The sequence below is a fragment of the Zalophus californianus genome, chromosome 15 (assembly GCF_009762305.2).
Source record: "Zalophus californianus isolate mZalCal1 chromosome 15, mZalCal1.pri.v2, whole genome shotgun sequence".
Lineage (NCBI taxonomy): Eukaryota > Metazoa > Chordata > Mammalia > Carnivora > Otariidae > Zalophus > Zalophus californianus.
Window position 1 is genome coordinate 60,206,998 of NC_045609.1, and position 26,128 is coordinate 60,233,125.

Genomic DNA, 26,128 nt, shown 5'->3' on the forward strand with positions numbered 1-26,128 from the left:
ACATAGGTTGACAACTCCTCACAGAAGAAACTATTATGAGCTCATAGAAGGGCTAGGCATGGTTGCCAGAGGCCTCAGGTTCCAGAACCATGCCAGTATTTCTTTCTTCCTTCTGACAGGCTGGTTTGGAGAAGAACACTTGTGAGCATTTTTCTGACTGGGGTAGAAGGGTGAGGGAGTAACAGCCAGACGAAAACAAAGACATTGCCTTAAGTACTGGGATCCTGGCAACATAGCCTTTTGCAAGTTAAGGGTCTTGACCTTGACCTTAGTCCTGACCTCAGATCCCAGATTGACCATACCAACCATTTGATCTTTGGCAAGTTACTTAACCTGTCCGAACCTTAGTTTCTTCCTCTGTTGAAAGCAATAATAATGGTGTCTATCTCGGAGCTTATAAGGATCAAGTGAGCTAATGCATGAAAAGTACTTAGCAAGGTGCCTGGCATATATGCTAGGTATTATTATTTAGCTCTAATTTGAAGCTCTTCTCAGATGACAGTTAAAATTGAACTTAAGGAGGGGCACCTGGCTGGCTTGGTCAGTGGAGCATGCTACTCGTGTTGTGAGTTTGAGCCCCATGTTGGATGTAGAGATTACTTAAAAAAAAAAGTTGAATGTAAGGCACTTGGGGGTTCACTGACATCTAAGCAAACCATACCTTAAAATGGTAGTGTGGGTGTGCTCTATTCCTTCTGACAGGCAGCTCCAGAGGCTTCTCTGTCAGCTCTGTCTCTCGTGGTAAAAAAATATATATATATGTATATATATGTATACACATATATATGTATCTGTATATATAAGTTTGTGGCTTTTTTAGGACTCAGCATGCTAAAGCTGAGAAGGGGTGGTGGGTGGTGATTTTCCATCATTTGTCGACATGTCCTGACACTCCCTTTTCCTTGCTAACCGTTCACCAGGCTGGAGTCAAGAGAGGGCAAACCAGAAGGCCCAGCTTTGGGTCTGACTCCAAGACGACTGGCTGGGAGGAAAACTTAACAGGCAAAACAGGCTTCTGAGGCACAGTGGAACAGTGAGACTACAGCATTGGTGCCCTGGTGACAGTCCCTACTGAAGAAGCACCTCAGCTATATATTTGGCCCAAATAAAGATCACGCCACCTAAAGGGAGAGTGCTGGGCAAACCAGAGGTGGAGATGGCAAAGCAGGAACAGAAATGCTGCCACAGTGAACAGGAAGCAGGACAACTTGACTAGGCCAGAGTTCTTTGCCTCAGGGAACCTCTGCTCAAGTTTCAGGAGTTCATACCTACCCCCTTCACCTAGGATCCCTGCTATACAGTGAGTAACTGCTCTGTGCGAAGCCTGGAACCAAACACTGGTGTGTAGGTGGCTGAGAACAACAGCCATTTTCTTACAGCGGAGTTGGGGAGAATAGCCTAGCAAAAACAAAACTACGTTTTATGTTCTGTGCTTGTGAAGTACACCAGAAGGTTTTCAAATGGGATCGTCTCCCAGCCGCCCTGTGAAGCAGCCAGGATAGTGACGTTAAGGATTAGTAACAACCTGCTCAAGGAATGCCCTGCCTGTATCCCAGGACACAAACTCATGGCTAGGTTAGGATTCATTTCTTCCTTTGATTTGGAGTCTCTTCCACTGTCAGTATTCCCCTCATTCATATTTTATGAGCTTGATTTGCAGAGAAGAGCATTGTCAGAGGGTCTTCCTAGAGAAAGTTCCATTAATTGCTGTCCCATCTGATCATTAGGTTCTCAAGTGGAAGGACAGCAGAAAGAAATGGATTGTGATGTAAATCTATATTATCGGAGATACTTAGGTAACTGCTCAGCTACAGTTATGCAAGTGCCATACTGGAACTCTGCATTGTAATTTACACATTTTGTTCATGTGAAACGTGTGAGGTTATAAGTTGGCTGTCAGGGCACCTTTGAGGAGGAAGGCTTGCCTCACAGAGTGTAGGCGCGAGTGTGATGCTAAACCTGCCTCCAGATCACTACAGCTGCACAGGTACCTGAAGTCGGCACTGTGAGTTCTGTGAGAACCTGAGGAGCTGTATCCCTTAGCCCACTGGGGCCCTGCAGGCTAATCTCTCTCCTGTCTGGTACTGTGGAGCTAGCAGTCTTCCTGCCCTCCCTCCACTGTCACCGCCACCCCCAATCCACTTTCCCACAGGACTGCAGATTTATTTTTCTTAGCCATGTCTTTCCTGGGCTTCCCAGCTTGGACTTCCTTCATCTATTGGGATTTTCTTCTGTGGTGTCTCCCAACTATTTGCTGACTTCTCCCTTCTGTTTCCCACTAGGAACCCTCCCATCTCATCACATTAAACTCACTTTTCTCTTTCACACCCCTTCCTTTCTGCCTACTCCCCCAATACACATCTGTGCACAAAACTGCACATTTATGCCTTTGATAATTCCCCTTCAGGTTTACCCTGTTTCCCTCTTCTCAGGCTTTTCCAGTACTGATTATCTGTAAACACAAGAATGAATTTCAAGGCCAGTTACTTAACCTCTTAAAGCCTGTTTTCTCATCTATAAAATGGCACTGTTAATCCCTCAGGGTAGAATGAGGGTACAGTTTTTAAAATGAAGCTGGGTAGTCTTTGTAAGAGTGTGTGTACACTTCAACACAAGCATTTCTCCCCAGCTACCTCCCCCTTCACATACACACATCCTATTTACAGAGTGCTGGGGGAGGTGGGAGTGTAGCGTGGGCCCTGCTGTCTAGCAATCTGCAGTCACACACAGCAGCCCAAGCTATGAGATTGTATATGATGAAGTGCCAAACGGAGCTTTGGGTAATTCAGGAAAGAGAGGTGACATGTCTTTCCCAGGGTCCTTTTAGTTAAATAATGACAGAGCCATTTGAATCTTGTGCACCCTCCTTCAGGCCAATGTGCATCTGCCTCTTCTCCTACCCCCTGCCTCTCCAGAGCTCAGACTCTCAGGCACATGCAAGAGTCTGTTACCTATGTCCCTGTAGCCTTCAGCATTTTAGTCCTGCTCTTCGGCCCATTACAATAATGTCATGGATGAGGGAGGGGGAGGATCAGGCCAGGTCACGGCTAGAGCCCCGGTTTGATTAAAACCCTAGAGGGGTCTTTAACAGGCCATGAGGCAAAGGTATAGCCCGAGTTGCCAGGAAACTGCAGCACCAAAGGTTGCATGGGAGGACCATCCTGGACCCCTGGTTGGGAAGTTGATTCTGAGGGGGGCTTCCTAGATTGCTTCTAGGTGAGGTGACTGAGCCTAGGAGGGACAGGATATCTGATTGCCTATGAGGAGAGTTAACTGGAAGACCTGGAGTAAGAATGATGTTCATGAGCTGGAAGGGAAGGCAGTTATCTGAGTGACCCAGTCCCTGAGGAGGTAAATCCCAGTTACCATAAGGTTTGGTTGAGTGGACAAGGGCAAACCCTTGTGGCTTATTTATCCAGAAAAACCGCATTGTCTTTGTGAACTTCTGCTCAGGCCGTTACTTCATCCCACCAAGCCTGACCCACTCAGACTTCAAGCTGAAGGACCAAGCAGCTGGAGGCTCTTGAGCTGGGAATCCAGGCCCTGTTCTGTGTTCAGAGCTGCCCCAACGCTCGGCCTCCACCTACTGTGGCCCACTGCACCCTAGGCAGAGAGCAGAAGAGAGTGGCAGGCGCGCAAGAAGTGAGGTCCAGATTAGAAGACAGGTTAGAGGGCCCTCGGAAAGTTAAGCCCCCAGAGAACAGTTTTGTCAGTCCCCAACAGTAAAGTCGGAGGGGTCCTAGGGCTAGAGGGGAGAGAAGGTGGGTTTTAAGCCTGTCGAGGGCGCACGGCGTGATGAGGCCACCACCAGGGGGCGATACGGAGGCCACGGCCCTTGGGGGCGGAGGACGCCAGAAGCCCGGAGGCCGTGGGAGTCTGGCCTCAAACCTTCTCTATTGTGTAGGGTGGGGGGCATAAAAGAAGAGAGCGGCGCCCTTCCCTGCCTGCCACCCAGTCGGCCCCGCCTCCCTGGCCCCGCCTTCCAGCCCCCGCCCCACCCCCGGCTCCGCCTCCACCCCCGCCCTGCCTCCGGCCGCGGCCCCTTCCTCCCGCAGCTGGTGCTGTGGGGCCGCGGAGCAGCGCCTCGCCGTCTCTATGGCCAGGGATCGGAGCGCGAAGGTGAGAGAGGCAGGGAGTGCGGGCGGCGGCGGGGCCTGGGCCGGGGGGCGGAGGCCAGGCCAGGCCTTCCCCACGTCCATTCCACCCTCCACGCTGGGCCAGGCCTTTCTCAGAGCCAAGTCTCCGGGTCCTGCATAAAGGCTCTGGGGGCGGGGAGGGGGGGCGCGGGCCAGGCCTCGGGCCGTACTGGGCGCAGACCCGCCACCGCGGAGTCGGGGACCGGCGCGGGGCGGGGACCCGCGTGGCGAACAGTGTTCCCTGGGATCTGGGTCACGTCTCCTGGCGTCCGGCGGGATCGAAGGAGAGCTTGTCCTCGAGCTGCAGCAGTAGAGACTGAGATTAGATCTGAGGAGAGGGAAGACGCGCGGACCGTCCAGGATGGTGGAAGAGAGGGTAGCGGGGGAGGGGCTCTCAGGCCAGAAAGACGGCCATCCTACTGGGCAGAGGGGGATGCCGCCTACACTAAGCAGGTGGACATCTGGGATGAAGGTCGAGAGCCTGCTGATCCAACATCGATCCTGTTTTGGGGGGAGGGGGTGTCTCCCCTCCTCAGTTTCTTCAGCCCTAGGATCTAATAGTCGGAAGGTGACCAGAGTTCAGGGGGCTGGCCCTGGGTAGGAACCCAAACTGTGGAACTGGGGGTGGAGTGTGGGGTGTGGACTGGAGACCTTGAAGCCTTGTGGCCACTGGGGGAGGGAGGGCAGCAGCTCCGCCCCCCCGTTTAGCCCCGCCCTCCCTCCCAACAGGTTAAATGGGGGTTGAGAGCCCCTGTCCAACTCCCACATCTAGAACAGCAGTATATACATCGGAGTAGACCAGCGCTAAGTTAAACGTCCCATTCCATCCTTCCTTTGCTAAAGCTAGGGGCCTCCTTTCACCTGGGTTCGGTACCCCCTCCGTCCTTTGCAGAGAGGCCCATCCCATCCGAGCATCTGAGGTCAGATGCCTCCCCACATCACTACACACACACTTAGAATCTGGCCTTAAAATTGGGACTTTCGGGAAGGGAGGGAGGGTCTGCTCTGCACCTCAGTGGATACTGGCAGCCTCCAAGCCTGCAGTGAGAACTGGACCCCTGTTTGTACATACGCTTGTCTCTGCATACATGTAATTGTGTGTTTGAGTACTGTGTGAACACACATTTACTTGACCCTTCTATGAACATGAACATGCCTGACCTACTGTATTGGGTTTGTGTGCATGTCCCTACACATATGTGTGTATGTGCTGGACCTTTCTGTGAATAGGTGTACAATCCTTCATATGCACATGTGTAGGTTTATAACCTTCCTTGTCAATCTCTGAGGCTGTGTAACCTGCTGAATGAATGGATATGAATATGTGAATACAACCTGATTTGTCAATGTGTATGAACACATCTGGCAGGCCCTTTATATGAACATATACATGCACAAACCTCCCTGTGAATGTATGTTTGCATGACTCTCCTGTGAGTACATGTGCTCACAGTCCTTCTGTGAACATGTGTGTATGTGAACCTATTGCATGCACATCACCCCTCTCTGGATTATGTGTGACTTTTGCCATGAACCACACTCTGAGTGGTTCCTCTGACCTGGGGTGTGTTCCTCTTGCCCAATCCTAGGGACTGATACCTCATAGCCATAGGGCTCCCCCCGCTTCTGCACTAAGCAAATAGGAGGCCCCAAAGGTAAACAGGTGTGCCTCCACAATGAGAGGCGGGGCATGGGCAGTTTGCCTGGGACTTCCTGCTGCCCAGCCCCCACACGAGGGGTGGATGCCCTTTCTGTGGTCCAAGGACCCTCTTCTCTCCACTCATACTACATTCTCCCCTTCTGGGCTCTGACCACTACAGTGCTGACCTTTACCTCATAAATAAATGCTCCAAATTTCTGTTCTCCCTCTGGCCAGTTCCTGGTCCTTCCCTTCTCTTCAAGGCCACATAGTTAATATTTGACCTGGAAAAGAGGGGAGAGGCCAGTGGCCCCTGTGGCCCTGTCTGTGGGTGTCTGATGAGATTGGGTGGGTCAGGCTTCCTTCATACCCAGCCCAGTCAAGGAAGCTTTCAAGAGCCACCTCAGAGATCAGGCCTATTACAGGGGTCACAGAAGGCCTGCCACCTACTTCCACCCCATCCGCAACTGGTTGGCTTGAGTGTCCCGGTGTGGGAATAGTCTCCAAGATGTGCCAGGGGAGGTGGCCAAGAACTCAGGGATCTTATCATTCACCTTTTCCACGTTGCTTATGTCTCAACTGGTCTTGCACACTAGAGCCTCTGGCACAGACTTTACACCTGTGCAACCAGGGGGGCCCAGATGCCAACCCCCCAATGTCTATGAGTGACTGTTTGCAGGTAGGGGCATGTGTGGATGCCTAGGCCAGAGGGTGCAGTACAGACTCGCATGGGCAGAGTAGAGATGTGCACCCCCTCGGAGAGGAATGCTGAGGAGGAGAAGTGTCTAATTAAAGAGAAATTCCAGAGGGAGCTCTCAGGCCAGGGAGAAGAAGAAACAAAGGGAAAACAGGATAAAATAAACAAAGGCCCATTAAATGTCTCTGCCCAGCCTTCTTGCATAAGGCACCCCCGCAGGCAGCAGGGGCAGCTGCGGTCCCAAGTTTGGTCTCTTTGTTGGTAGGAGAAGGCATTCTCCCTGAAACGGAGCTCTAGTCGAGATGGAGACCTAGCTTAGCTTCTGACTTGGTCAGAGGAGGGCCATTACTTTGGGTTTGGGCTGGGAGGAGTCTAGGGTCTTGTAAGGAGGGCAAATTCTGCCCAGCTTGCATCAGAGCAGAGAGGTAGACAGAATGACAGTGAGCTGATCCTGATGTGGGATTCTGTGGGCCTTCTCCCACCAGTGCCCCCTGAAGTCTGCGGGTAATGCCATCTACCTTCTACCCACACACAGATAAAAGAGCTTTTTTTTTTTTTCCTGTTTCTTTCTTCAGAAAACAGACCTCAGAGAACCAGGACTAGTCCTTCTGTCGGGGCAGGGTGACCCCATCAGTGACCTACAACCCCTGTATGACCCTACAACTCCCTTCCACCATGGAGTTTGTATCTGATGCAGAAAGGCAGTGTGTGATCCATCCCTCCCTCTGACCTCTAACCTGGGATTCCATGGCCACACAACCCTGTGATTCCATGTCCCCTCGATTCCAGGACCCTCCCTGGCCCCATGACCCCTGACCTTCCAAGTGACCTCTCTGGACCTTGACCCCCGTGACTGTTCTTCCCATCATCCCCTGTGACTCTGGCCCTGGCTCCCCTTGGGGGTCTTACTGGTCTGGGCCTCCCAAGGAAAATGTGGGGGAGGCTCTGGCCCCTCCTCCTGAGCTTCCTCACAGCAACTGCAGTCCCTGGACCCTCACTGCGGAGGCCATCCAGAGAACTAGATGCCACCCCGCGGATGACCATCCCCTATGAAGGTTAGACACCCCTCCCCCCAACTTTGAAAGGCAGCGGGAGCCAGGTCTGGGAGTAGAGAGGCAGCCCCAGGGCCGGGCTCACTGCTCCCACTCTCCAGAGCTCTCCAGGACCCGGCACTTCAAGGGTCAAGCCCAGAACTACTCAACACTGCTACTGGAGGAATCCTCCGCAAGACTGCTGGTTGGAGCCCGAGGTGCCCTGTTCTCTCTCAATGCCCGTGACATAGGAGATGGGGCTCACAAAGAGGTTAGCCCCCAGAGCCTGGAGTACCTGGAAGGTCTCCAGCTTTATAGCCCTCTGGTCAGATAGCACTGCCCTTCCCAAGCCAGGTCTCCTTTACCATCCAATGGCACTCCTGACACTTCTGTACCCCAGTTTCCCCTGTTTCCTGCAGTCCTGTCACCTGGTCCCACAGACAATGGTGAAAGACAAGGGAACTGGGGTTAGCAAATCAGCCCATTCCTTTCCCCGTCTCCAGATCCGCTGGGAGGCCTCCCCAGAGATGCAAAGCAGATGTCATCAGAAGGGGAAAAACAACCAGGTATGTGGTCTGCCCTGTCCCCAGCTCCTTTCCTTCTCTTCATTTGGTAATGTCAGGGTTGGTGGGGACACAGATGGAGAGGTATGGATCAGCCAGTCAGTTGCAGCAACCACAACAAACACGTGAGTGTAGATGGAGTGGCAGGCCCTAGGTGCAGCACTTCTAAGCCAAGCATCTGGCGACCTACTGGCTTGGCCCATAGTGGCCTCTTAACCTCTTCTGGGCTCCTGAATAATAATCATGAGAGCAATAAGTAATCTCTAGTAAATGCTGACTTAGCTGTTATCTCTCCTAATTCTAAAATAACCCTATGAAGTAGTTTTGTCCTCCATTTTACAGATGTAAAAAATGAGGTTTGGTCAAGGAATCGCTCAGGTACCCGGTATACCATGGAGGGGTGGTAGTGAATTACTACTCTTTCTGGCTAAAGAACAGGGTGTCTGCAGGGGTCCCAGGTCGGGCTATGGAATAGATGCCTCTGGAGAGCTTTTTAAGAATACACATCCCCAGGGGCGCCCGAGTGGCTCAGTCAGGTTGAGTGTCTGACTCTTAGTTTCAGCTCAGGTCATGATCTCAGGGCCGTGGGATGAAGCCCTGCTTCGGACTCCCCACTCACCCCACTCGGCTCCTCTGGTTCCTGGGGCTCCCGCTCAGCAGGGAGTCTGCTTCCCCTCTCCCTCTCCCTCTGCCCCTCCACCTGCTCATGCTCTCTCCCTCGAAAATAAAACAAATAAAACTTTAAAGAGGCACCTCTAAGAGACTCCATCAAAGATGCCTGCTGGTACAGCCTGCGGCATGGGCAGAAGGGGGGGGCTGGTGAGGCAAGTGGAACCCAGGTCACAGAGCACTGTAAGTGCCCAGCTCGGGGGATGGCTTTTACCCTGTGACAACGGACACCCTCACTACTTGGTACTTTATAGACTCTCCAACTTTAGTGTGCACATGAAGCCCCAGGGTATGTTATAAATGCAGATGCTAACTCAGTAAGCCTGGGGAAGGTCCCAAGATTTGGCAGTTCTAACAAGCTTCCAGAGGAAACTGATGCTGCCGGTTCCCAAGCCACACTTGAGGTAGCAAAGCCTTAGGAGAACACTTCCCAAAGCATGTTCTGAGGAACGCTGATTTTCAAAAGAAGGGCTTAATGCTCACATGAGTCTGGGAAGTGCTGTATGCTCAATCCCACAATGCACAGCAACATCTTTAAGGCTCTGAAAAATCCCCTGGAAAGGCAAGTTTTAGCCATGGCTTCCAACTTATTTGACCACAGAGTTCCTCCCTCACCCCCCTTTTCTTATGTAAACATCTTGGGGAAACACTACTACAGGAATATTAATCCTGCCCCAGGCACCAGAAGGATTAAAATAGAGTGAGTCTGGAGGCAGGAAAGACAATGGGGGTTGGGAGCATCATGGGGGTCGGAGGAGGGAGACCTGAGCAGGCTAGTGGAGAGAAGGGACAGATACACCGAGGGAGGGAATGGGATGAGACAAAGAGGTCTGCGTGGATTCAAACCCTGGGTAACAGGCAGGAGGAAGAATCATTAACAAGGCAGTGTTAGTCAAGGTCTCAGCTTACGGCATTTAATGGGCAGAGAAGAGCAGTGTGGCTGGAGGGGGTGAGGAAGGGGCAGAGCCCTATCATGCAGGGGCAGAAGTGGTGCAACCCCATGTTCAGGACTCTGGTGAGCCACCAAAGTTTTTTTTAAATACAGCAGTGACATGATTTGGTTTACATTTTTAAAATACACCTTGGAAAGTGGGTTGCCAGAGGGTGCTGATGGGTAGAATATCTCTGGAAGGAGACTGCAGACAACAGTAACAGCAGTCCCCTTTGAAGGCAACAGGGATAAAAGGAGATGCTCTGTTTACAACATATCCCTTTGTACCTTTTGAATTTTACACTGCATACATGTATTCCTCATTCACTGGATAAATAGGTAGCTTTTATAGAGTGGCGGAGGCTTGGGAGAACAGTCAGGCAGTCCCTACATTTGTTCAGGGAAGAGGTGACAGTGGTAACGTGGACTAGGGTGGTGGAGGGGAAGGGGAAGTGGACCACATCAGGAGACACTTAACGACAAAGACTCCTGGAGAAGGACTGAATGTGGGGTGAGGGAGTGGGAGGCAGCAAGGCTGACTCCTGGTATCTCGACTGAGTAATAGGATGGATGGATGGAGTGAAGTGGGAAAGACTGGATGAACAGGTTTAGGAGGGAAGATGTGGGTTAGGGAGGACGGAATGAGCTTGGTTTGTGATGAGGTGAGTTTGATGTGAGTTTGATGTGTCCGTGGGCCATCAGAGGGAGAGAGGGCCAGAGCCTGGGGATAGATTTGGTAGTGTCACCCCAGAGGGCATGTGGGGGCTCCAGGACGGGGGCACTGCTGAGAAGGAGATGTGAGAGAAGCATCTCAGGGCGGCGGGAGCCCTTGGGGGCCCCAGAACTGGGGATGCAGGGGCCTGCGGGAAATGCAGGAGAAGCTGGCTAAGTGTTTCAGGTAATCCTGACAGTGAGAGAGAAGCAAGAAGAGGGCTCATGCCACTGGGAAGCCAAAGGACAGTGAGTGCCAGGGAGTAGTCTGTGTTCCGGACAGTGAGCAGGCCCACTGGGATTTCAGAAAGAACCATGACCTGTGGTGGGGGCAAGAGCTGGACGACAAAGCTGGATTGATTAATGGAAAAGGCCTCTAAGCAGGCTGGGGGCTCACAGCCCTCCCCCACCCACCCCACAGACGGAGTGCTTCAACCACGTGCGATTCTTTCAGCGGCTCAACGCCACCCACTTCTACGCATGTGGGACTCATGCCTTCCAGCCCCTCTGTGCAGCCATTGTGAGTATGCCTGCCCCAGCCCTGATTGCTGGTCCCAGGCCCCTGGCCCCTGGTCTGTGGCCCTCCGTGGCCCCATACTGGTCTGACCTTGGGCCACACCCCTGCCTGTCCTGGAGACCACTGACTTCTGGCCCCATATTCCCCCAGGATGCTGAGGCCTTCACCTTGCCAACAAGCTTTGAAGAGGGGAAGGAGAAGTGTCCTTACGACCCAGCCCGTGGCTTCACAGGCCTCATCATTGGTGAACATGCTGTCTCCTCCCCACCCCGGCCCCTCACCCACCAGCATGCTATTTGTGGGACATGGATCCCGTTGCTAGGACTTGCCACCCGTGTATGTTATGTGCCTTGTTGTATGTGACATGTCTCACGCTTGGCATGTCTCTGCTCCAGATGGAGGCCTCTACACAGCCACACGGTATGAATTCCGGAGCATCCCTGACATCCGCCGGAGCCGCCACCCGCACGCCCTGAGGACTGAGGAGGCACCGATGCACTGGCTCAATGGTCAGGAGATTGAGGCACAGGATGCTGGGGGAGGGGGGCAGGGGACTATTTATTTTTACTCCCTTGGGCAGTTGACCGTCCCCTCCCTAAATTCCCAGGTGAACCTGTCTATTCCTTTGTGGTGCTGACTGAGGGGTAGTGGTGGAGGGGATCCCCAGCCTGTCTCAGAGGCCACTTGAACTGTCCAACCCACAGATGCTGAGTTTGTCTTCTCTGTCCTGGTGCGAGAGAGCGAGGCCAGCACAGTGGGTGATGACGACAAGGTTTACTACTTCTTCACAGAGCGTGCCACTGACGAGGTCCCCAACAGCTTTGCTCAGAGCCGCAACAGCCACCGTGTGGCCCGTGTGGCCCGTGTGTGCAAGGTGAGTAGGACCAAGTCCAGGGCAAGAGTGTAGAAGCTGAACCTTTGACCCTGACCCCGTGCCCCTGCCTCCCCAGGGAGACCTGGGAGGAAAGAAGATCTTGCAGAAGAAGTGGACCTCCTTCCTAAAGGCGCGTCTCATTTGCCACATACCCCAGTATGAGACGCTACGTGCTGTCTGCAGCCTGGACGCTGACACCTCAGCCCGCACGCACTTTTATGCGGCCTTCACGCTGACCACACAGTGGTCAGTGCAGGGACAGTGGGGAGAGGGAGAGGAGGAACTGGGGACAGCATGGGGGCTGAGCAGAGGTCAGTGAGGATACGATAGGATCCCTCGTGGGGAGGCTGGCTGCAGAGAGAGACTTTCAGGTACACCCAGTTAGCCTGGGGCCAGAGGCCACAGTGGCCTACTGACCTTTGGAGAGGTCCTGAGGCCTAGAGCTGGGGTCGGCCAGGGTAACAGCAGGCTCCAGGCTGGGCAGGTGGCAGGGGGGCAGGTTCCACTCAGTGTGGCTCAGCCCCTTCCCCTATGTCCCTTCCTAGGAAGACCCTAGAGGCCTCAGCCATCTGCCGCTATGACCTGGCCGAGGTGCAGGCTGTCTTCGCAGGTCCCTACATGGAATACCAGGATGGTGCCCGGCGCTGGGGCCGCTATGAGGGTGGGGTGCCGGAGCCCCGGCCTGGCTCAGTGAGTGCCCAAGCCTAGGGTCGGCGCTGGGTGGACAGAACCCCTGGGAGGGGCAGAAGGATCTAGCCTTGGGGGTGGCGGGGGACAGGCAGGCAGTAGATTCCTGAGGTTCACCACCTCCGTCCCCCACCCCAGTGCATCACAGATTCATTGCGCACCCGAGGCTACAACTCATCCCAGGATTTGCCATCCCTGGTCCTGGACTTTGTGAAGTTGCACCCACTGATGGCCCGGCCCGTGCTGCCCACACGCGGACGGCCCCTGCTGCTTAAGCGCAATGTGCGCTATACACACCTCACAGGGACGCCTGTCACCACGCCTGCCGGGCCCACCTATGACCTGCTCTTTCTAGGCACAGGTACTTCTGACCCCTGGTCTGAGCCCTTTGGTAACTGAGTCCTTGATCCCCGTTGACCGCTAATCCCCTGGATGACTTTTGATCACAAAACCCTGGTGGCCATTGATGTTGATTCTTCATTGAACACTCACTACTGGTCCCCGATGACCACTGGCTCTGGGTAACTGCTGACTCCTGTCACCAAACACAGTGATATTTGACCCTGATCACTAATCATTTCTGCCATGACTAGCCCAGAGTTCCCAGTGTCCTGAGGAACTGCTACCGGCTGAATCCTTGTCCCTGATCTCATGACTCCCGAGCTGCTCCCCTTAGGCTATTGCAGGGGACCAAAACCAGATTCCACTGTTGGGTTCTGACCCTCTGCCCACTCCGTACCAGTCGATGGCTGGATCCACAAGGCCGTGGTGCTGGGCTCTGGGATGCACATTATCGAAGAGACGCAAGTGTTCAAGGAGCCCCAGTCTGTGGAAAATCTGGTCATCTCTCCAATGCAGGTAGCCTCTGACTCATGACCCTCAATATGGCTTTGCCAGAATAGGGGGAGGGAGTGGGTGGCTGGGCAGTGGCCATGTGTGTCTGTAGGTGGGAGTTGGCGGTGTTGCCAACCAGCTTTGCTCTCTGGCTCCCAGCATAGCCTCTATGTGGGGGCCCCTAGTGGAGTCATCCAGCTACCACTGTCTAGCTGCTCCCGCTACCGCTCCTGCTATGACTGCATCCTGGCCCGGGACCCCTACTGTGGCTGGGACCCCAGCACCCATGCCTGCACCATATTCAGCAGGTCCCAGGGGAGCAGGTGAGAGGTGGTGGGGGGCGTGGTGAGGGTCCCATGTGAGCAGGGAATCAGGGCCTGAGGGGAGGAGGAAGGCCTGCCAGCTGTGGGGGACGTGGGGGCAGTTGGCGACAGCCTCATGGATGCTGCTGCTGGGGAAAACTAAAGCTCAGTTCCCCTGTTCCTGAATCCAGGACAGCCCTGATACAGGACATGGAGAGAGGCAACCGAGGCTGTGAAGGCAACAGGGACACAGGTAAGTGACCTTCACAGGCTGCACAGCCTGTCCTCTCTACATCGATTGTCATTTACCTGTGCATGTGTGTCTCCGAACGGCTGCGTCTGTGGGCTTTCATCCAGGACGTCCCAGCAGAGTTTGGCAGAGTAAGCGCTTCACAGACGGTTGTTGCCCAAAAGAACCATAAATGAGGAGACAGGCTCAAGATGGGAAGTCTTTGTCACTTCTGGAGCTTAGAGCCAAGTTGGGTGGTGGGGGGGGGCAGACAATTAAATGATCACCCAAATAATTATTTCATTGGTTTTTGTTACAAAAGGAATACTAACAACTATGACAAGGGTTTGAAAGATAATGGGTACTTCCCTGAGGAAAATCAGATGACTGAGCTGATGCCTGAAGAGCAGAAGTTAATCGCCACAGTGAACATGTACTGAGTACTTGTGACATGTGTTGACTGAACACTTACACACACGGTCTCACTTACTCTCCCAGCATCCCTGGGGGACAGGTGCCACGATCCCCATCCCCATGAGGGGCAATCTCTCTGAGGTCCAGGGAGAATAAGTAAACCACCCAAAATTAATAAGCTATTAAGTGGCAGGGTCAGAATTCAAACCTGACCCCGGGCGGCCTGACTCGAGTTTGTGCTTTTCATCACTGCTGTGCTCTTTCCTCCAAGTGAACCAGTGGAGGGCGTGGGGGGGGGGGGGCGGGGGGCCGCACCCGAGCAGAAGGAACAGCAGGCAGATGAGCTTGGTGTGTTTGAGGAGGGGCTGGAGAAGTGGGCAAGGGCCACGTTGAGGGAGGGGAGCGGCATAATCAATATGGTGTTTTTTAAAAGGATACCCCCACTGCTGCATGGAGAATGGATTAGATGGGGGCCAGAGTGGGCCGGCTTCCCCAGTTGGGGAAGGAGAGAAGTGAACAGGTCTGAGATGGATTCTGGAAGCAGAATCTTGGTGAGGGTTAGATACAATGGTGAGGGGGAGAGAGAGGCAAGGGAGACTCCCAGGTTTCTTTCTAACTTAAACAGCTGAGTAGCTAGTGGTGCCATTCACTGTGATGACAATTCAAGGAAAAGACCTGATATAGTTTGGGAGGGAGGCTTTGGCCTTAGTTCCTGTGCCGTTATGTCCAAGAGGCCTCACACGGAGATGCCCTGCAGGTGGAAGATGTTAGAGTCTGATAGTCAGGAGAGAACCCTGGGCTGGAGGTCAAGATTACAAATCACCAGGAATTGAAACCACTGGGAAGGGCCAGTGCGAACCTTACATGGGAGCATGAGCACAGGAGACCTTGGTCAGTTGTCACCGTGATTCCGGAGTCTGTGCTTGGTGCTAGGGATGCTAACAGTGAACCATCTGGCCTGCCATCTCTAATGCCCTCCCTGAGATAGACAAGCATTGACCACTCCTGTTTCTCACCCCCCTCCAGGGCCACCACCACCACTGAAAACCCGCTCTGTGCTCCGAGGGGATGATGTCCTCCTGCCCTGTGACCAGCCATCCAACCTGGCCCGGGCCTTGTGGTTGCTCAATGGGAGCATGGGCCTAAGTGATGGGCAGCATGGCTACCGCGTGGGCGTGGATGGGCTGCTGGTGACAGACATACAGCCTGAGCACAGTGGCAACTATGGCTGCTATGCTGAGGAGAATGGCCTCCGCACCCTGCTGGCCTCCTACAGCCTCACAGTCCGGCCAGCCACTCCTGCCCCAGCTCCACAAGCCCCTGCCATGCCTGGGGCACAGCTGGCCCCTGACGTGAGGCTGCTCTATGTGCTAGCCATCGCTACACTTGGCGGCCTCTGCCTCATCCTAGCTTCCTCCCTCCTCTATGTGGCCTGTCTTCAGGGAGGCAGACGAGGGCATCGAAGGAAATACTCTCTGGGTCGGGCTGGCCGGGCAGGGGGCTCTGCTGTGCAGTTGCAGACTGTTTCAGGCCAGTGTCCTGGAGAGGAAGATGAGGGTGATGATGGGGAGGGGCCTGGGGGACTGGAAGGTGGCTGCCTCCAGATCATCCCTGGGGAGGCAGCCCCAGCCCCACCGCCTCCACCACCCCCACCCCCACCGGCTGAGCTGACCAATGGGCTGGTGGCTCTGCCCAGCCGGCTGCGCAGGATGAATGGCAACAGCTACGTGCTCCTGAGACAGAGCAACAATGGAGCGCCAGCAGGGCCCTGCTCATTTGCCGAGGAGCTCAGCCGCATCCTGGAGAAGAGGAAACACACGCAGCTCGTAGAGCACCTGGATGAGAGCTCTGTCTGAGCGCAGCCTCCTAGGACAAATGCTCTTCCAAGCCAGCCTGTCTGCCCCAGGCTGGGCTGCTGCTTCCCCAACACAGCCACTCTACCTTCAGTCCCCCCTCAACTCCAGGCCCTTCTCCCAACTTTTTGATGTCCCTGTAGGGCTGGCCGAGTCAGGCCCAGCCAAAGCCCCCTCCTCAGTCTCCACAGACCCATCTGTGAGCAGCCCAGGCCAACCGGTGCTCCTCAGAGGTGGGTACTCCCTCAGGACCTGGTGTTCTGTAGACCCAGTCCCAATTCCTATTCCCTTAACCCAAGCACTTGGGAGGAGAGGATGCCATCCTCCTGCCCCATTTGTCTGCTCAGACCCTTCCTCTTTCTCCCAGGCAGGGCTCTGCAGGTCCAGATGACCTCAATGTCACCACCCTCTGCATGGCCCTATGTGCTGGACGGTCCCGAAACCAGACGAGACCTCTGCCAGCCACCAGAGCCACCTGAGCCCTGCGTACATTCACACATGCACATGGATGAATGTCTGTCAGCTGGGCTGCAGGGCCCCCACCCCCATCTCCCGGTGCATTCTTGTGTTTCATTTCTCCTGGACTTTGGGTACCCTTCCAATTGCCACATCCCATCCTATCTAGTCCTCTCCCCTAGTTCCAGCCCCATGTGGTGACCTCTTTGGCAAGAGCTTGGGAACAGGCCAGCCTGGGGAGGTAAGACTGTGAGACTGTGTCATTCCCCTCTTCTTCCTTAATGTGCAGCCCTCGTGAGTCAGACCCCCCACCCCCTTGGTCACTCTCAAGAGTGACAGACAGAGCCCCAGGCATGTCCCTTCACGCACATGTGCTTACATTTCCACATGCATTTCTGAGCCTCCCTTTGCTGCCCCGGACCTGTGTCTGTTGGGTTTGGTCCATGGACGTTTCAGAGGGAGAGCCCTCTCCTGTTCGGCTGTCCTCTCAGACATTTCCCTAGGATGGGTGACCAACACTGCAATGAGCCAGCCTCCCTTTTGGGGACCAAGCATTTGCTACCCCTAGACCAGAGCAGGGGGAGGAGATCTGATGTCTCACCTGGCACATGAAGCCCGTTCTTGGAACTATGCAAAGGGCAGAGGCTGGGAGTTTGGATGCTTGGCTCCCATCCCTGTCCTACCTCACCGGGGCACTTTCAGGGTCCAGGGGCCTCTAAAGTCTCCAGGCCCATATGGGACAATCAAATCCTGAATGAGCTCCCCCGTTCCCCTTGGGTGAGGATGACTGTTATTTTTGTAGCTGAGAACGTGGAATCCCCACGGATTTTTACTGCCCTTCACCCAATCTCTCCCACCTCCACCCCACAATGAATGTATTTATTGTGAGAACGGCTATACTTATTTAGAGATGCCCCCACTCACCACCCAGGTGGGCAGAACAGGCATGTGACAGAGTGGGGAGCCTGGGCTCAGCTCCTCCCCCTCCTGTTGGTTAATAAATACCCTCTCTCCCCACAGCTATGTGTGTTCCGCTTGGTCTAGATTGGCCTTCCCTGATCACCAGGGGGCAGGCTTCTGAGCCTATGGAAACAGTGCTGCAGGGTTGGCTCTGCTCCCCATAAAACCATTTGCAGAGAAAACTGGGATCCTCAGCTTCCATCTGGCTGCCCTGGGCAGGTACACAGGCCTTTATAGGGCTCTCACCACTCACTGAGCACGGTGATAAGGGCATGACAAACAAAATTACAACTGTTCAAGAATTCATACAAAGGTTTCTAGGTTTTTACCTCCTGACTCTCTTCCTCACCATTCCTCCCCCTTGTTTTAGCTGAGCCTAGAAGATGCTCCCTGTTTATCATTTCTCTTGTTCGTCCACAAGCTTTTCAGTACCTCCCCTCCCCCAACAAAGGACAACATGAATTCCTTTCTGCAGAGGAGCCTGTCTTGGGGAATAGTTAGGACAAAGGCAAGCTTGTTACCACAGATCTAACCTGAGAATCACTCTCCAAGGGTCAGGACTAGATTAATCACGTGGCCTTTGGTACTAACCATCCTGAAGGGTTATATGGTCCGCTTCTGGTTTTGGGATAAGGAAAAGTGAGGTTATATTTAAAATCTACACATATTTTGAAGACCTCAAGTGTAACCGCGAACAAGTTTATTATTTTTTTTTAAAGATTTTATTTATTTATTTGACAGAGAGAGACACAGCGAGAGAGGGAACATAAGCAGGGGGAGAGGCAGGGGGAGAAGCAGGCTCCCCGCTGAGCAGGGAGCCCGATGTGGGACTCGATCCAAGGACCCTGGGATCATGACCTGAGCCGAAGGCAGACACTTAACGACTGAGCCACCCAGGTGCCCTCGAACAAGTTTATTAACCTCAGTTTTCTAATCTAAACATTCACACGGATATAAAGTGGTTATCCTAATGCCAGGTTCACAGCAGGGTATAAGATGCTAGCTCTCTAGCTCAATGGTTACAGAAACAGGACACGGGGGGTTCTTCAGATCCCAATCTTGAAAGCACTCGCTGGGATTTAAGATCACTGTTATCAATCTGGATTTCAGAAATAAATGCCTGTAATATCCTTGAAGAGTCAGGTTTCAGAGATATCAAATGGGGAAGAATTAGGAGACTAACAGTCAGTGCCCTGCCTCATGAGCAACAAAAAGACAGCTCTTCTTTATCCCAAGCAAAAGCTTTGGCGTCAGTTTCCCTTTTGGTGGGCTCTATCTGCCTGTGTGGACTTGGAATCCCCTGAACCCAAAGAGGAAGAACCACCTCCACTGGGGTAAGAGTCCAAAGCCTGGGTATTGGAGTTGGTGGGCAACTCTTCATGGCACTTGCGCCTGGGCTAGGGCAGCATCTTGGACCTCTCGCGGGCGCAGCCCACCCAACGTTGTCGGTTTGTTGGTGAAGGGGTGCCACTGGCCCTGGATGCTAGGGCTGTCCGTGTGGAAGGGCTTGCGGATGCGGATCACGTCCAAGCCCGACTGGTCCGCCAGCTTCTGCACCAGCGTCGCAATCTCCTCGACTGACTTGCAGTGGATGCTCTCCTCACGCACTGCCCCGTTAACTGGCGGAAGGAAGGGGGTCGGGGGAGAGGAAGCGGATGAAGCAGGGGTCAGACCAGAGGAAGGCGAGCGGGCCCAGTCTCCACCCCTCCAGCCCTCGCCCCGCCCCACTCACGGTATTCGGCCACTACTCTGGGCACACAGCACGGCCGCGAGTTTACGTATATTACGACCCCCGGGTTCCGTCGGGCGAAGTCGGCCACCTCTCGTTCCACGAACTCCCTGAGGAAGCCGAGAAGAGTAAGCACAGCGACCCCTGACCCGGGGCGACCTCAGCCCGGAGAGCACCCCGCGCCCTTTGCCCAGTTCACCTGGCGCCACGAGACGACGGCGCATCGCGGCTGAGGCTAAAGCTGAGACGCTGCAGCTGCTGCACGTAGCGCCCCAGCCCGTTGTGGAGGACACTGGCCAGGAAGCGGCTCGGGGTCCCGCGCGCCGTCATGGGTGCAGCGCCCAGGTAGCCCAGACCGGCCTGGAGGGGCTGGGGGGCGGGCGGGGAGGCGAGACGAACGCCGAGGCTTCCGGTTCCGGGAACACCCGCGGCCGGGAGTTTTGCTTCCGCGGTCATGGCGCGAGGCGTGCCAGTGACCCGGGTTGCGGGCGAGAGGGGCGAGGGGAGGGTAGTGACGCGTGGTCAGGGTCGCGAGCAGCGCAGCTTCTGTCAGTAGAGCCGAGGGAGGACGCGGTCGCGGGGGCGAGGTGAGCGCGGGGACTGGCGGGAGCCGCCCGGTGGCGCTCTGGTCGTGGCGAGTCCCCTTTGAGGGAAGGAGCGGCGAAGAGGGCCTCCCCTTGGGGGCTGCGCGTTGGGGTCAGGAACAACGCAGGCGGCGGTAGAGATGGGAACGACGGGGAGATCCCCTGACCCGGCGGGAGTGGTGAAGAGATGATCTAGGGAAAGTAGAGCGGTGAGGGGCAGTGTGGAGGATCGAAGAGGTGAGGCGGTGGCGGTACGGGACCCTAGAGGTAGAGAGCCGGATAGAGGCACACGGACGTGAAAGATGGGCATAGATGTGAAGTAGCAATGCAGAGGGGCTGAAGAGGATTCAGAGAGATGTTTATGAGGGACAAGTTGTTAGAAAGAAGCCACCTCGAGTGGGCTCTGTAGAGTGTGCTGTGCAGAGGATCCCTAGGGTCTGACCTAGTGAAGGCACCGAAACCAGGGACGGAAAGCATTTCAATTAGTGACTTCCTCGATTTGACTAGGAATGTGGGTACTCCTTCGAGGTGGGTACCCCCTCCGTATCCTGCTACTCCTGCGTGGGGAGTGGATGGGTCGGAGGGGCCTGCCCAGAAGCTTGGTCCCAGGCTCTCCTCGAAGACGGTACAGGAAGGACGCTCTCCCAGCCTTGGAGGTACCAGTGTTGCCTGTAACTGCAACTGAAATCCGCCAGTATTTGCGGGCACATGCGATCCCCTTCCAGGATGGCCACAGCTGCCTGCGGGCACCGAGCCCGTTTGTGAAGGCCTTGCAGCTCAAGGACCAAACTGGTGCTACTGCTTCCTTCAGCCTTTTCATTGACAAGACCACAGGCCGCTTTCTCTGCATGACCAGCCTAGCAGAGGGGAGCTGGGAAGACTTCCAGGCCAGCGTGGAGGGGCGAGGGGATGGGGCCAGAGAGGGGGTCCTGCTTGGTGAGGCCCCAGAAGCTGAGGACAGTGAGGAGGTCCGGAGGATCTGGGACCGAGCCATACCTCTCTGGGAGCTGCCCGAACCAGAGGAGGCCCAGCTGGCTCGTGTGATGTTTGGCCTTACCAAAGTGACAGATGACGCACTCAGGCGTTTCAGTGTGCGGTATTTGCGGCCTGCTCGAAGCCTTGTCTTCCCTTGGCTCTCCCCTGGAGGTTTGGGATTAAGAGGCCTGAAGCTACTAAGTGCTGAAGGCCAGGGAGATGAAGTGCACTATAAGGAAACCACCATTCCCCGGCCTGGTGTCTACCACAATCTGTTTGGATTACCACTGATCAGTCGGCGAGATGTTGAGGTGGTACTGACAGGTCGAGAGCTGGACAGCCTGGCCTTGAACCAATCCACAGGACTGCCCACCCTGGCCCTACCCCGAGGAACTGCCTGCTTACCCCCTGCCTTGCTCCCTTACCTTGAACAGTTTCGACGTATTGTGCTCTGGCTGGGAGATGACCTTCGGTCCTGGGAAGCTGCCAAGTTGTTTGCCCGAAAACTGAATCCCAAGCGATGCTCGTTGGTGCGGCCTGGGGACCAGCAGCCCCGTGCCCTGGAGGCCCTGAACCGAGGCTTAAATCTTTCTCGTATTCTGCGTACTGCCCTGCCTGCCTGGCACAAGTCTATCGTGTCTTTCCGGCAGCTTCGGGAGGAGGTGCTAGGAGAACTGTCAAATGTGGAGCAGGCAGCTGGCATCCGCTGGAACCGCTTCCCAGACCTCAATCGTCTCTTGAAGGGACATCGGAAGGGTGAGCTGACAGTCTTCACAGGTGAGCCCTTGGGAAATCACTACTTGGGGTAAGAGGCAAAGGATCAGGTGACAAAAGCATGTGGGTTTGGGCCATGGCAAATGTTAAAGAGGAGGCTTCTCCCAACTTTGAAGCCCTTGCTCCAGGTCTTGGTTTTAAGGGTAGAACTTTCCTCCCTCACCCAGGTCTGTGTTCAACCCCCCTGCAGGGCCAACTGGCAGTGGAAAGACGACATTCATCAGTGAGTATGCCCTGGATTTGTGTACCCAGGGGGTAAACACACTCTGGGGTAGCTTTGAGATCAGCAACGTGAGACTAGCCCGGGTCATGCTGACACAGTTCGCTGTGGGGCGGCTAGAAGAGCAACTGGACAAATACGACGAGTGGGCAGACCGCTTTGAGGACTTGCCTCTCTATTTCATGACTTTTCATGGGCAGCAGAGCATCAGGTAAGATTCCAAGGCCTAGGGTTTTCAAAGAATGGAAGGGCAGGAGAAGAGATCCCAACAGAATTTTCAGGAATGTTGGCTTTTTGCTGGGATGGTTTAAAGAGACTACTTATAATTGACTTTTGAATTCGTTGCCTTTTCCTCTTCCCAGGACTGTAATAGACACAATGCAACATGCAGTATACGTCTATGACATTTGTCATGTGGTCATCGACAATCTGCAGTTCATGATGGGGCATGAGCAGCTGTCCACAGACAGGTGACATCCTCTTGTCTCTCTGGAACCCACTTGAACACGCAGTTCTTCTCACGCAGTTGGCCCCTAGGCACGCACACTGTACTCTTTTGTTTTCTGACGTGTGTTTGCACACACCACCCCATATGTATTTCTGTCTCATAGAGGTGTGGGTTGTGGTAGTAGGAAGTATGGATAGGGACCTAAGTGTGAGTCCTTGGGTAGAGTGGGTTGGGGCGGTCTGTGGGGAGATGTGAATGAATCAAGAGTATGGGTATGTTCTTGTTCTTCTCTCTGTCTGATGATGTCTTTACTTTGATGGGGTTGAGGTAGGATTGCCGCTCAAGACTACATCGTTGGGGCCTTTCGAAAGTTTGCAACAGACAATAGCTGCCATGTGACACTGGTCATTCATCCCCGGAAGGAGGATGATGATAAGGAACTGCAGACAGCATCAATTTTTGGTTCAGCCAAAGTAAGTGGCCTTTAGAGGAGCCCAAGCTTTGGTCACAGGTGTGACCAGGGATGGCCTTCATTCAGCCTTAAATCATCTTGACTGTCCACCTGCAAGAGGCAGGAGACAGCTGCCTCTGGGGCCATGACATGAGGAACACATGTGCTAGGAATATAAAGGCTGATAATAGTTGGTCCTTTGCCTTCACATCGGAGCTCACATCGTCCAGTGGGGAAAATAGTGAGACAGTGATTATAACTCAGTATAAGAGCTACAATAGGCAACACAGGTATTTGCGGAACAACGAAACATCTGAGTCAGCCTGGCACATCTGGAGAGACTTCCTTGCCCATGAGGGGAGAGGAGGTATCAAAAGAGGTCGGGTTGAGTTCTGGCAGCCAGTAAGTGTTAAATAATCGAATAAATGGGAGGGCTTTCTGGGCAGCAGGACCAACCCGATCCTGGAGCTTCCAGGGTTATGCTGAGTGCCTGTTACATGCTAGGCCTGGGCTGGGCACAGGGAATCCAGGGTGAGGAGCACAAACTATGCCACAAGGGAACAAACATGGAGCTAGGGAAGAGAGTGACACACAAGTGCAAAGATGGTGGTTCTTTCTTTATGGGGATCAAGAATGGTCTCTGATGAAGTGTGACATTTAGACCGAGACCTGAACGATAAGAAGCTGGGGTTGAGTGGGGTGGTGAGCTGTGGAGGAGAAGTGTCACAACAGAGGAATCCGGGGCAGTGAGGTAGTCAAGGAACTGAGAGACAAGTGGCCCCAGGATCATGGTCAGTAGTTCAGGGAGCTTTGCCATTCTTCCCTGGACCTTCAGCCTTCCTTTCTGCTTCTCAATGCTCCTTCCTCCTTCTGCCCCCATCCCCCAGGCAAGCCAGGAAGCGGACAACGTTCTGATTCTACAGGACAGGAAGCTGGTAACTGGTCCAGGGAAACGGTATCTGCAGGTGTCCAAGAACCGCTTTGATGGAGACGTAGGTGTCTTCCCACTGGAATTCAACAAGAGCTCTCTTACCTTCTCCATACCACCAAAGAGCAAGGCTCGGCTCAAGAAGGTCAAGGATGACAATGGGCTAGTGACCAAAAAGCCTTCTTCTGGCAAAAAGGGGGCTGTGCCCCAGAACTCCGAGACTTGCTTGGGTCAGGCCCACCACCCCTACCAGCCAGACCCCTCCAAGCCCTCAAGGTGAAGGCACTGCAGAGCTGGACACTGAAATGAGCCTGACAGAACAGGCTGGGACACAGACTTTCTTAGCCCTCTGCTAAGGCTACCTCTGTCCTGTGGTCCTAAGCTAGGGACCCACCTCAGTCAGAGGGGCCTAACCTGGGGCAGAATTCCATACTGAGAGAATTCAATTTAACAGATATTTGAGAACCTCCAGTGTGCCATATACAGCACTGACAAGACAGGTGAGGTCCCTGCTTCTCTAGAACCCGCAGTCTGGTAAGAGAGACAAGAAAAATAATGCAAAACATAGTTTCAAACAGCAAGATATACTATGAAGAAAAAACAGTAATGCAATAATGGTTACAGGCTAGTTTAAGGTATCTGAATAGGTATCTCTAAGCAGAGGACCCTGGAGATGGGGCCTAAAGACCTAGAATTGAGCCACGTGAACATCTGGAGAAAGAGGGACCCAAGCAGAGGGAAAATTAGACACAGAGGCCTGTGGTGGGAATGAGCAGATTGAGTACAAAGCCCTGGGTTCAGGCCCCCTGAACCTGGAAGGGAATAGAGGACTTCTTGCCAAAACTCCAGCTTAGGTTTCTGGAGCCCCAGGGTGATACGGTGGGTATCAGACTCTGCTGCCCACTCTGGACCCTGCCATGTGGTGGCACTCACTACCACTGGATCCTAGGTGCTTGGCCATGTAATATCAGGGCCCCAAAGACGGAAGCTGGCTGGAGAAGAAAGCTGTGAACCCAGAGTGCCTGCCACCTGGACACTGATTCCATGTTATGCTGCCTCAGACCACTGGAGTGGACAGAGTCATGACTTTTTGTAGAGCCTTTTCTAGTTTTACTGAAAAAAATTTTCCATTGCCTTTGTTTCTGTGTTTTTTCTTACTTGTCCACCAGATGTCTCCCCAGTCTATAACTGGATTTTCCTCTTGATTTGAACAGGGAGTCTTTGAGCTTTGCACTCCCAAGGAAGCAGGGGCATTAAAGGGCCTTGACCCACACATCCCTTTACGCCTCTTCTTGGCTTAGGGATGACAGGATGGTGCCTCTTTATCCCTGTCTCCCCTGAGGGTCTCCATGTGATCCCTGGCAGAGGTGTAGGTCACTGGGCCACATGCCTAGGCCCTGCCTGACCAGCTGTCCCTAGGTGATACGAGCCACTCACTGACCTCTCAGTGTGGACTCATGCTCAGTGTCTTCTTATCTGGCTCCCCATCCATTTCCCTCGTCCTTGTACACTCAGTATTTCTCTTACGTTCATATGTGCCAGAACTCCTGGGACTCTTTAAAAATGCAGAACCTAGGGCCTACTCTCTCCCCAGTAAACACGCACACAGATGTTTTTAATTCTGAAGGTCTGAGGAAAGGTACAGGATTCCTCATTTTTAACAAGTACTGAAGGAGATTGTAAAGTTAGAGGCCTTGTCAGAAATAGTCCTAAATGAGGGCACTTTCCCATCTCACTTCCTCTGATAGCCTAAAGTCCCATTTTCCCTTTAGATTTGCATGCAAGGATAGTCAGAATGCAAGATGTTCTGAGGGGGCTGGGGAGAAGGCTTTTGTAAGGGTGAGCAGAGGTTTCCTGCTCCCTTGAAGCAGGTCTGCCTTACTAAGTTCTCCCAGACCACCTAAGGGGGCTGCTTCTGGGGCCCTGTGGAAGGCTCTGGGGTCTCTGGTCTGTTGTGTGTGAGAACTGTGGCTACAACTGTCTCCTGAAACAGACCCTGGAACAAAGCTGTTCTCTGGGGAAGAACCTGCGGGGGAGGGAAGGGTAGCTCCTCCAGGGCCTCCCTTCTTGGGGGTCTCTCCCAGACTGGCTGGAGCCAGGCCTCCTAATCCTGCAGTAATCATTCCCAGCCGCTGGTTGGTCTATGCCTCATCCAGGATCTGTAACACTGAACGTCAGCCATACCTTCCAGATGCACACCACCAGGTCATTCCTACCTCTAAGGATTCTGGTCTACTGGGAATGCCTGGTGTGTTCTCAGGAAATCCTTAAGGGATTTCCATTAGGGGGCCTTTGTGAGGTCTCTGCCAACTGGGGACAGAGGAATAGATACACACTTGCCTGTCTTCCCCTACACTCCTAGCAGACTGCCCACACAGCATAAACCGCAATGATGGGAGGTGAAGTTGATGCTCCCCCAGCCCCACCCCCTACACACATTCCTTTGCACACCTGTCTTAAACTCCTCACATCAAGATTAGTTAAAGTATGTTCAGGAGTCTCGAGCCTAGAAGGCA

At 53.9% G+C, this 26,128-nt stretch overlaps 3 protein-coding genes across 7 annotated transcripts; 2 read left to right on the top strand and 1 right to left on the bottom strand.

Moving 5' to 3' along the window:
* Positions 1-116: 116 nt before the first annotated feature.
* SEMA4G (semaphorin 4G) lies at positions 117-18,318 on the top strand. 5 transcript variants are annotated; one of them, XM_027595969.1, is made up of 17 exons: positions 117-141; positions 921-1,300; positions 7,048-7,527; positions 7,626-7,774; positions 8,007-8,069; positions 10,799-10,897; positions 11,045-11,138; positions 11,290-11,403; positions 11,599-11,768; positions 11,845-12,014; positions 12,314-12,458; positions 12,594-12,816; positions 13,198-13,313; positions 13,449-13,612; positions 13,783-13,844; positions 15,261-16,320; positions 16,455-18,318. In XM_027595969.1, exons 3-16 carry the CDS (start codon positions 7,404-7,406, stop codon positions 16,088-16,090), a joined length of 2,523 nt encoding a protein of 840 aa, XP_027451770.1. In that variant the 5' UTR covers positions 117-141; positions 921-1,300; positions 7,048-7,403; the 3' UTR covers positions 16,091-16,320; positions 16,455-18,318. The 5 variants fall into 5 exon arrangements, with proteins under 5 accessions (XP_027451770.1, XP_027451772.1, XP_027451773.1 ...); XM_027595971.1 differs by having other exon boundaries at positions 16,459-18,318; XM_027595972.1 differs by having other exon boundaries at positions 11,686-11,768.
* MRPL43 (mitochondrial ribosomal protein L43) lies at positions 18,314-19,639 on the bottom strand. The gene is made up of 3 exons (XM_027595975.2): positions 19,432-19,639; positions 19,236-19,342; positions 18,314-19,122 (listed from the first exon to the last, which is right to left on the bottom strand). Exons 1-3 carry the CDS (start codon positions 19,560-19,562, stop codon positions 18,881-18,883), a joined length of 480 nt encoding a protein of 159 aa, XP_027451776.1. The 5' UTR covers positions 19,563-19,639; the 3' UTR covers positions 18,314-18,880.
* A 49-nt stretch (positions 19,640-19,688) lies between these two features.
* Positions 19,689-24,830, top strand: TWNK (twinkle mtDNA helicase). The gene is made up of 5 exons (XM_027595974.2): positions 19,689-21,568; positions 21,756-21,996; positions 22,148-22,255; positions 22,565-22,706; positions 23,572-24,830. The coding sequence occupies exons 1-5, from the start codon at positions 20,326-20,328 to the stop codon at positions 23,890-23,892; spliced, it is 2,055 nt and encodes a 684-aa protein (XP_027451775.1). The 5' UTR covers positions 19,689-20,325; the 3' UTR covers positions 23,893-24,830.
* Positions 24,831-26,128: the final 1,298 nt, after the last annotated feature.

Excerpts from the sequence above, each read along its gene's own strand:
- SEMA4G (XM_027595969.1), top strand. The coding sequence starts at position 7,404 with ATGTGGGGGAGGCTCTGGCCCCTCCTCCTGAGCTTCCTCACAGCAACT. Across the intron at positions 7,775-8,006 it reads GAGATGGGGCTCACAAAGAG|ATCCGCTGGGAGGCCTCCCC; the intron begins GTTAGCCCCCAG and ends CCCCGTCTCCAG. Across the intron at positions 11,404-11,598 it reads ACCGATGCACTGGCTCAATG|ATGCTGAGTTTGTCTTCTCT; the intron begins GTCAGGAGATTG and ends TCCAACCCACAG.
- TWNK (XM_027595974.2), top strand. The coding sequence starts at position 20,326 with ATGTGGGTACTCCTTCGAGGTGGGTACCCCCTCCGTATCCTGCTACTC. Across the intron at positions 21,569-21,755 it reads TGAGCTGACAGTCTTCACAG|GGCCAACTGGCAGTGGAAAG; the intron begins GTGAGCCCTTGG and ends ACCCCCCTGCAG. Across the intron at positions 21,997-22,147 it reads CATGGGCAGCAGAGCATCAG|GACTGTAATAGACACAATGC; the intron begins GTAAGATTCCAA and ends TCCTCTTCCCAG.
- MRPL43 (XM_027595975.2), bottom strand. The coding sequence starts at position 19,562 with ATGACGGCGCGCGGGACCCCGAGCCGCTTCCTGGCCAGTGTCCTCCAC. Across the intron at positions 19,343-19,431 it reads CCGTCGTCTCGTGGCGCCAG|GGAGTTCGTGGAACGAGAGG; the intron begins GTGAACTGGGCA and ends CGGCTTCCTCAG. Across the intron at positions 19,123-19,235 it reads CAGAGTAGTGGCCGAATACC|TTAACGGGGCAGTGCGTGAG; the intron begins GTGAGTGGGGCG and ends TCCTTCCGCCAG.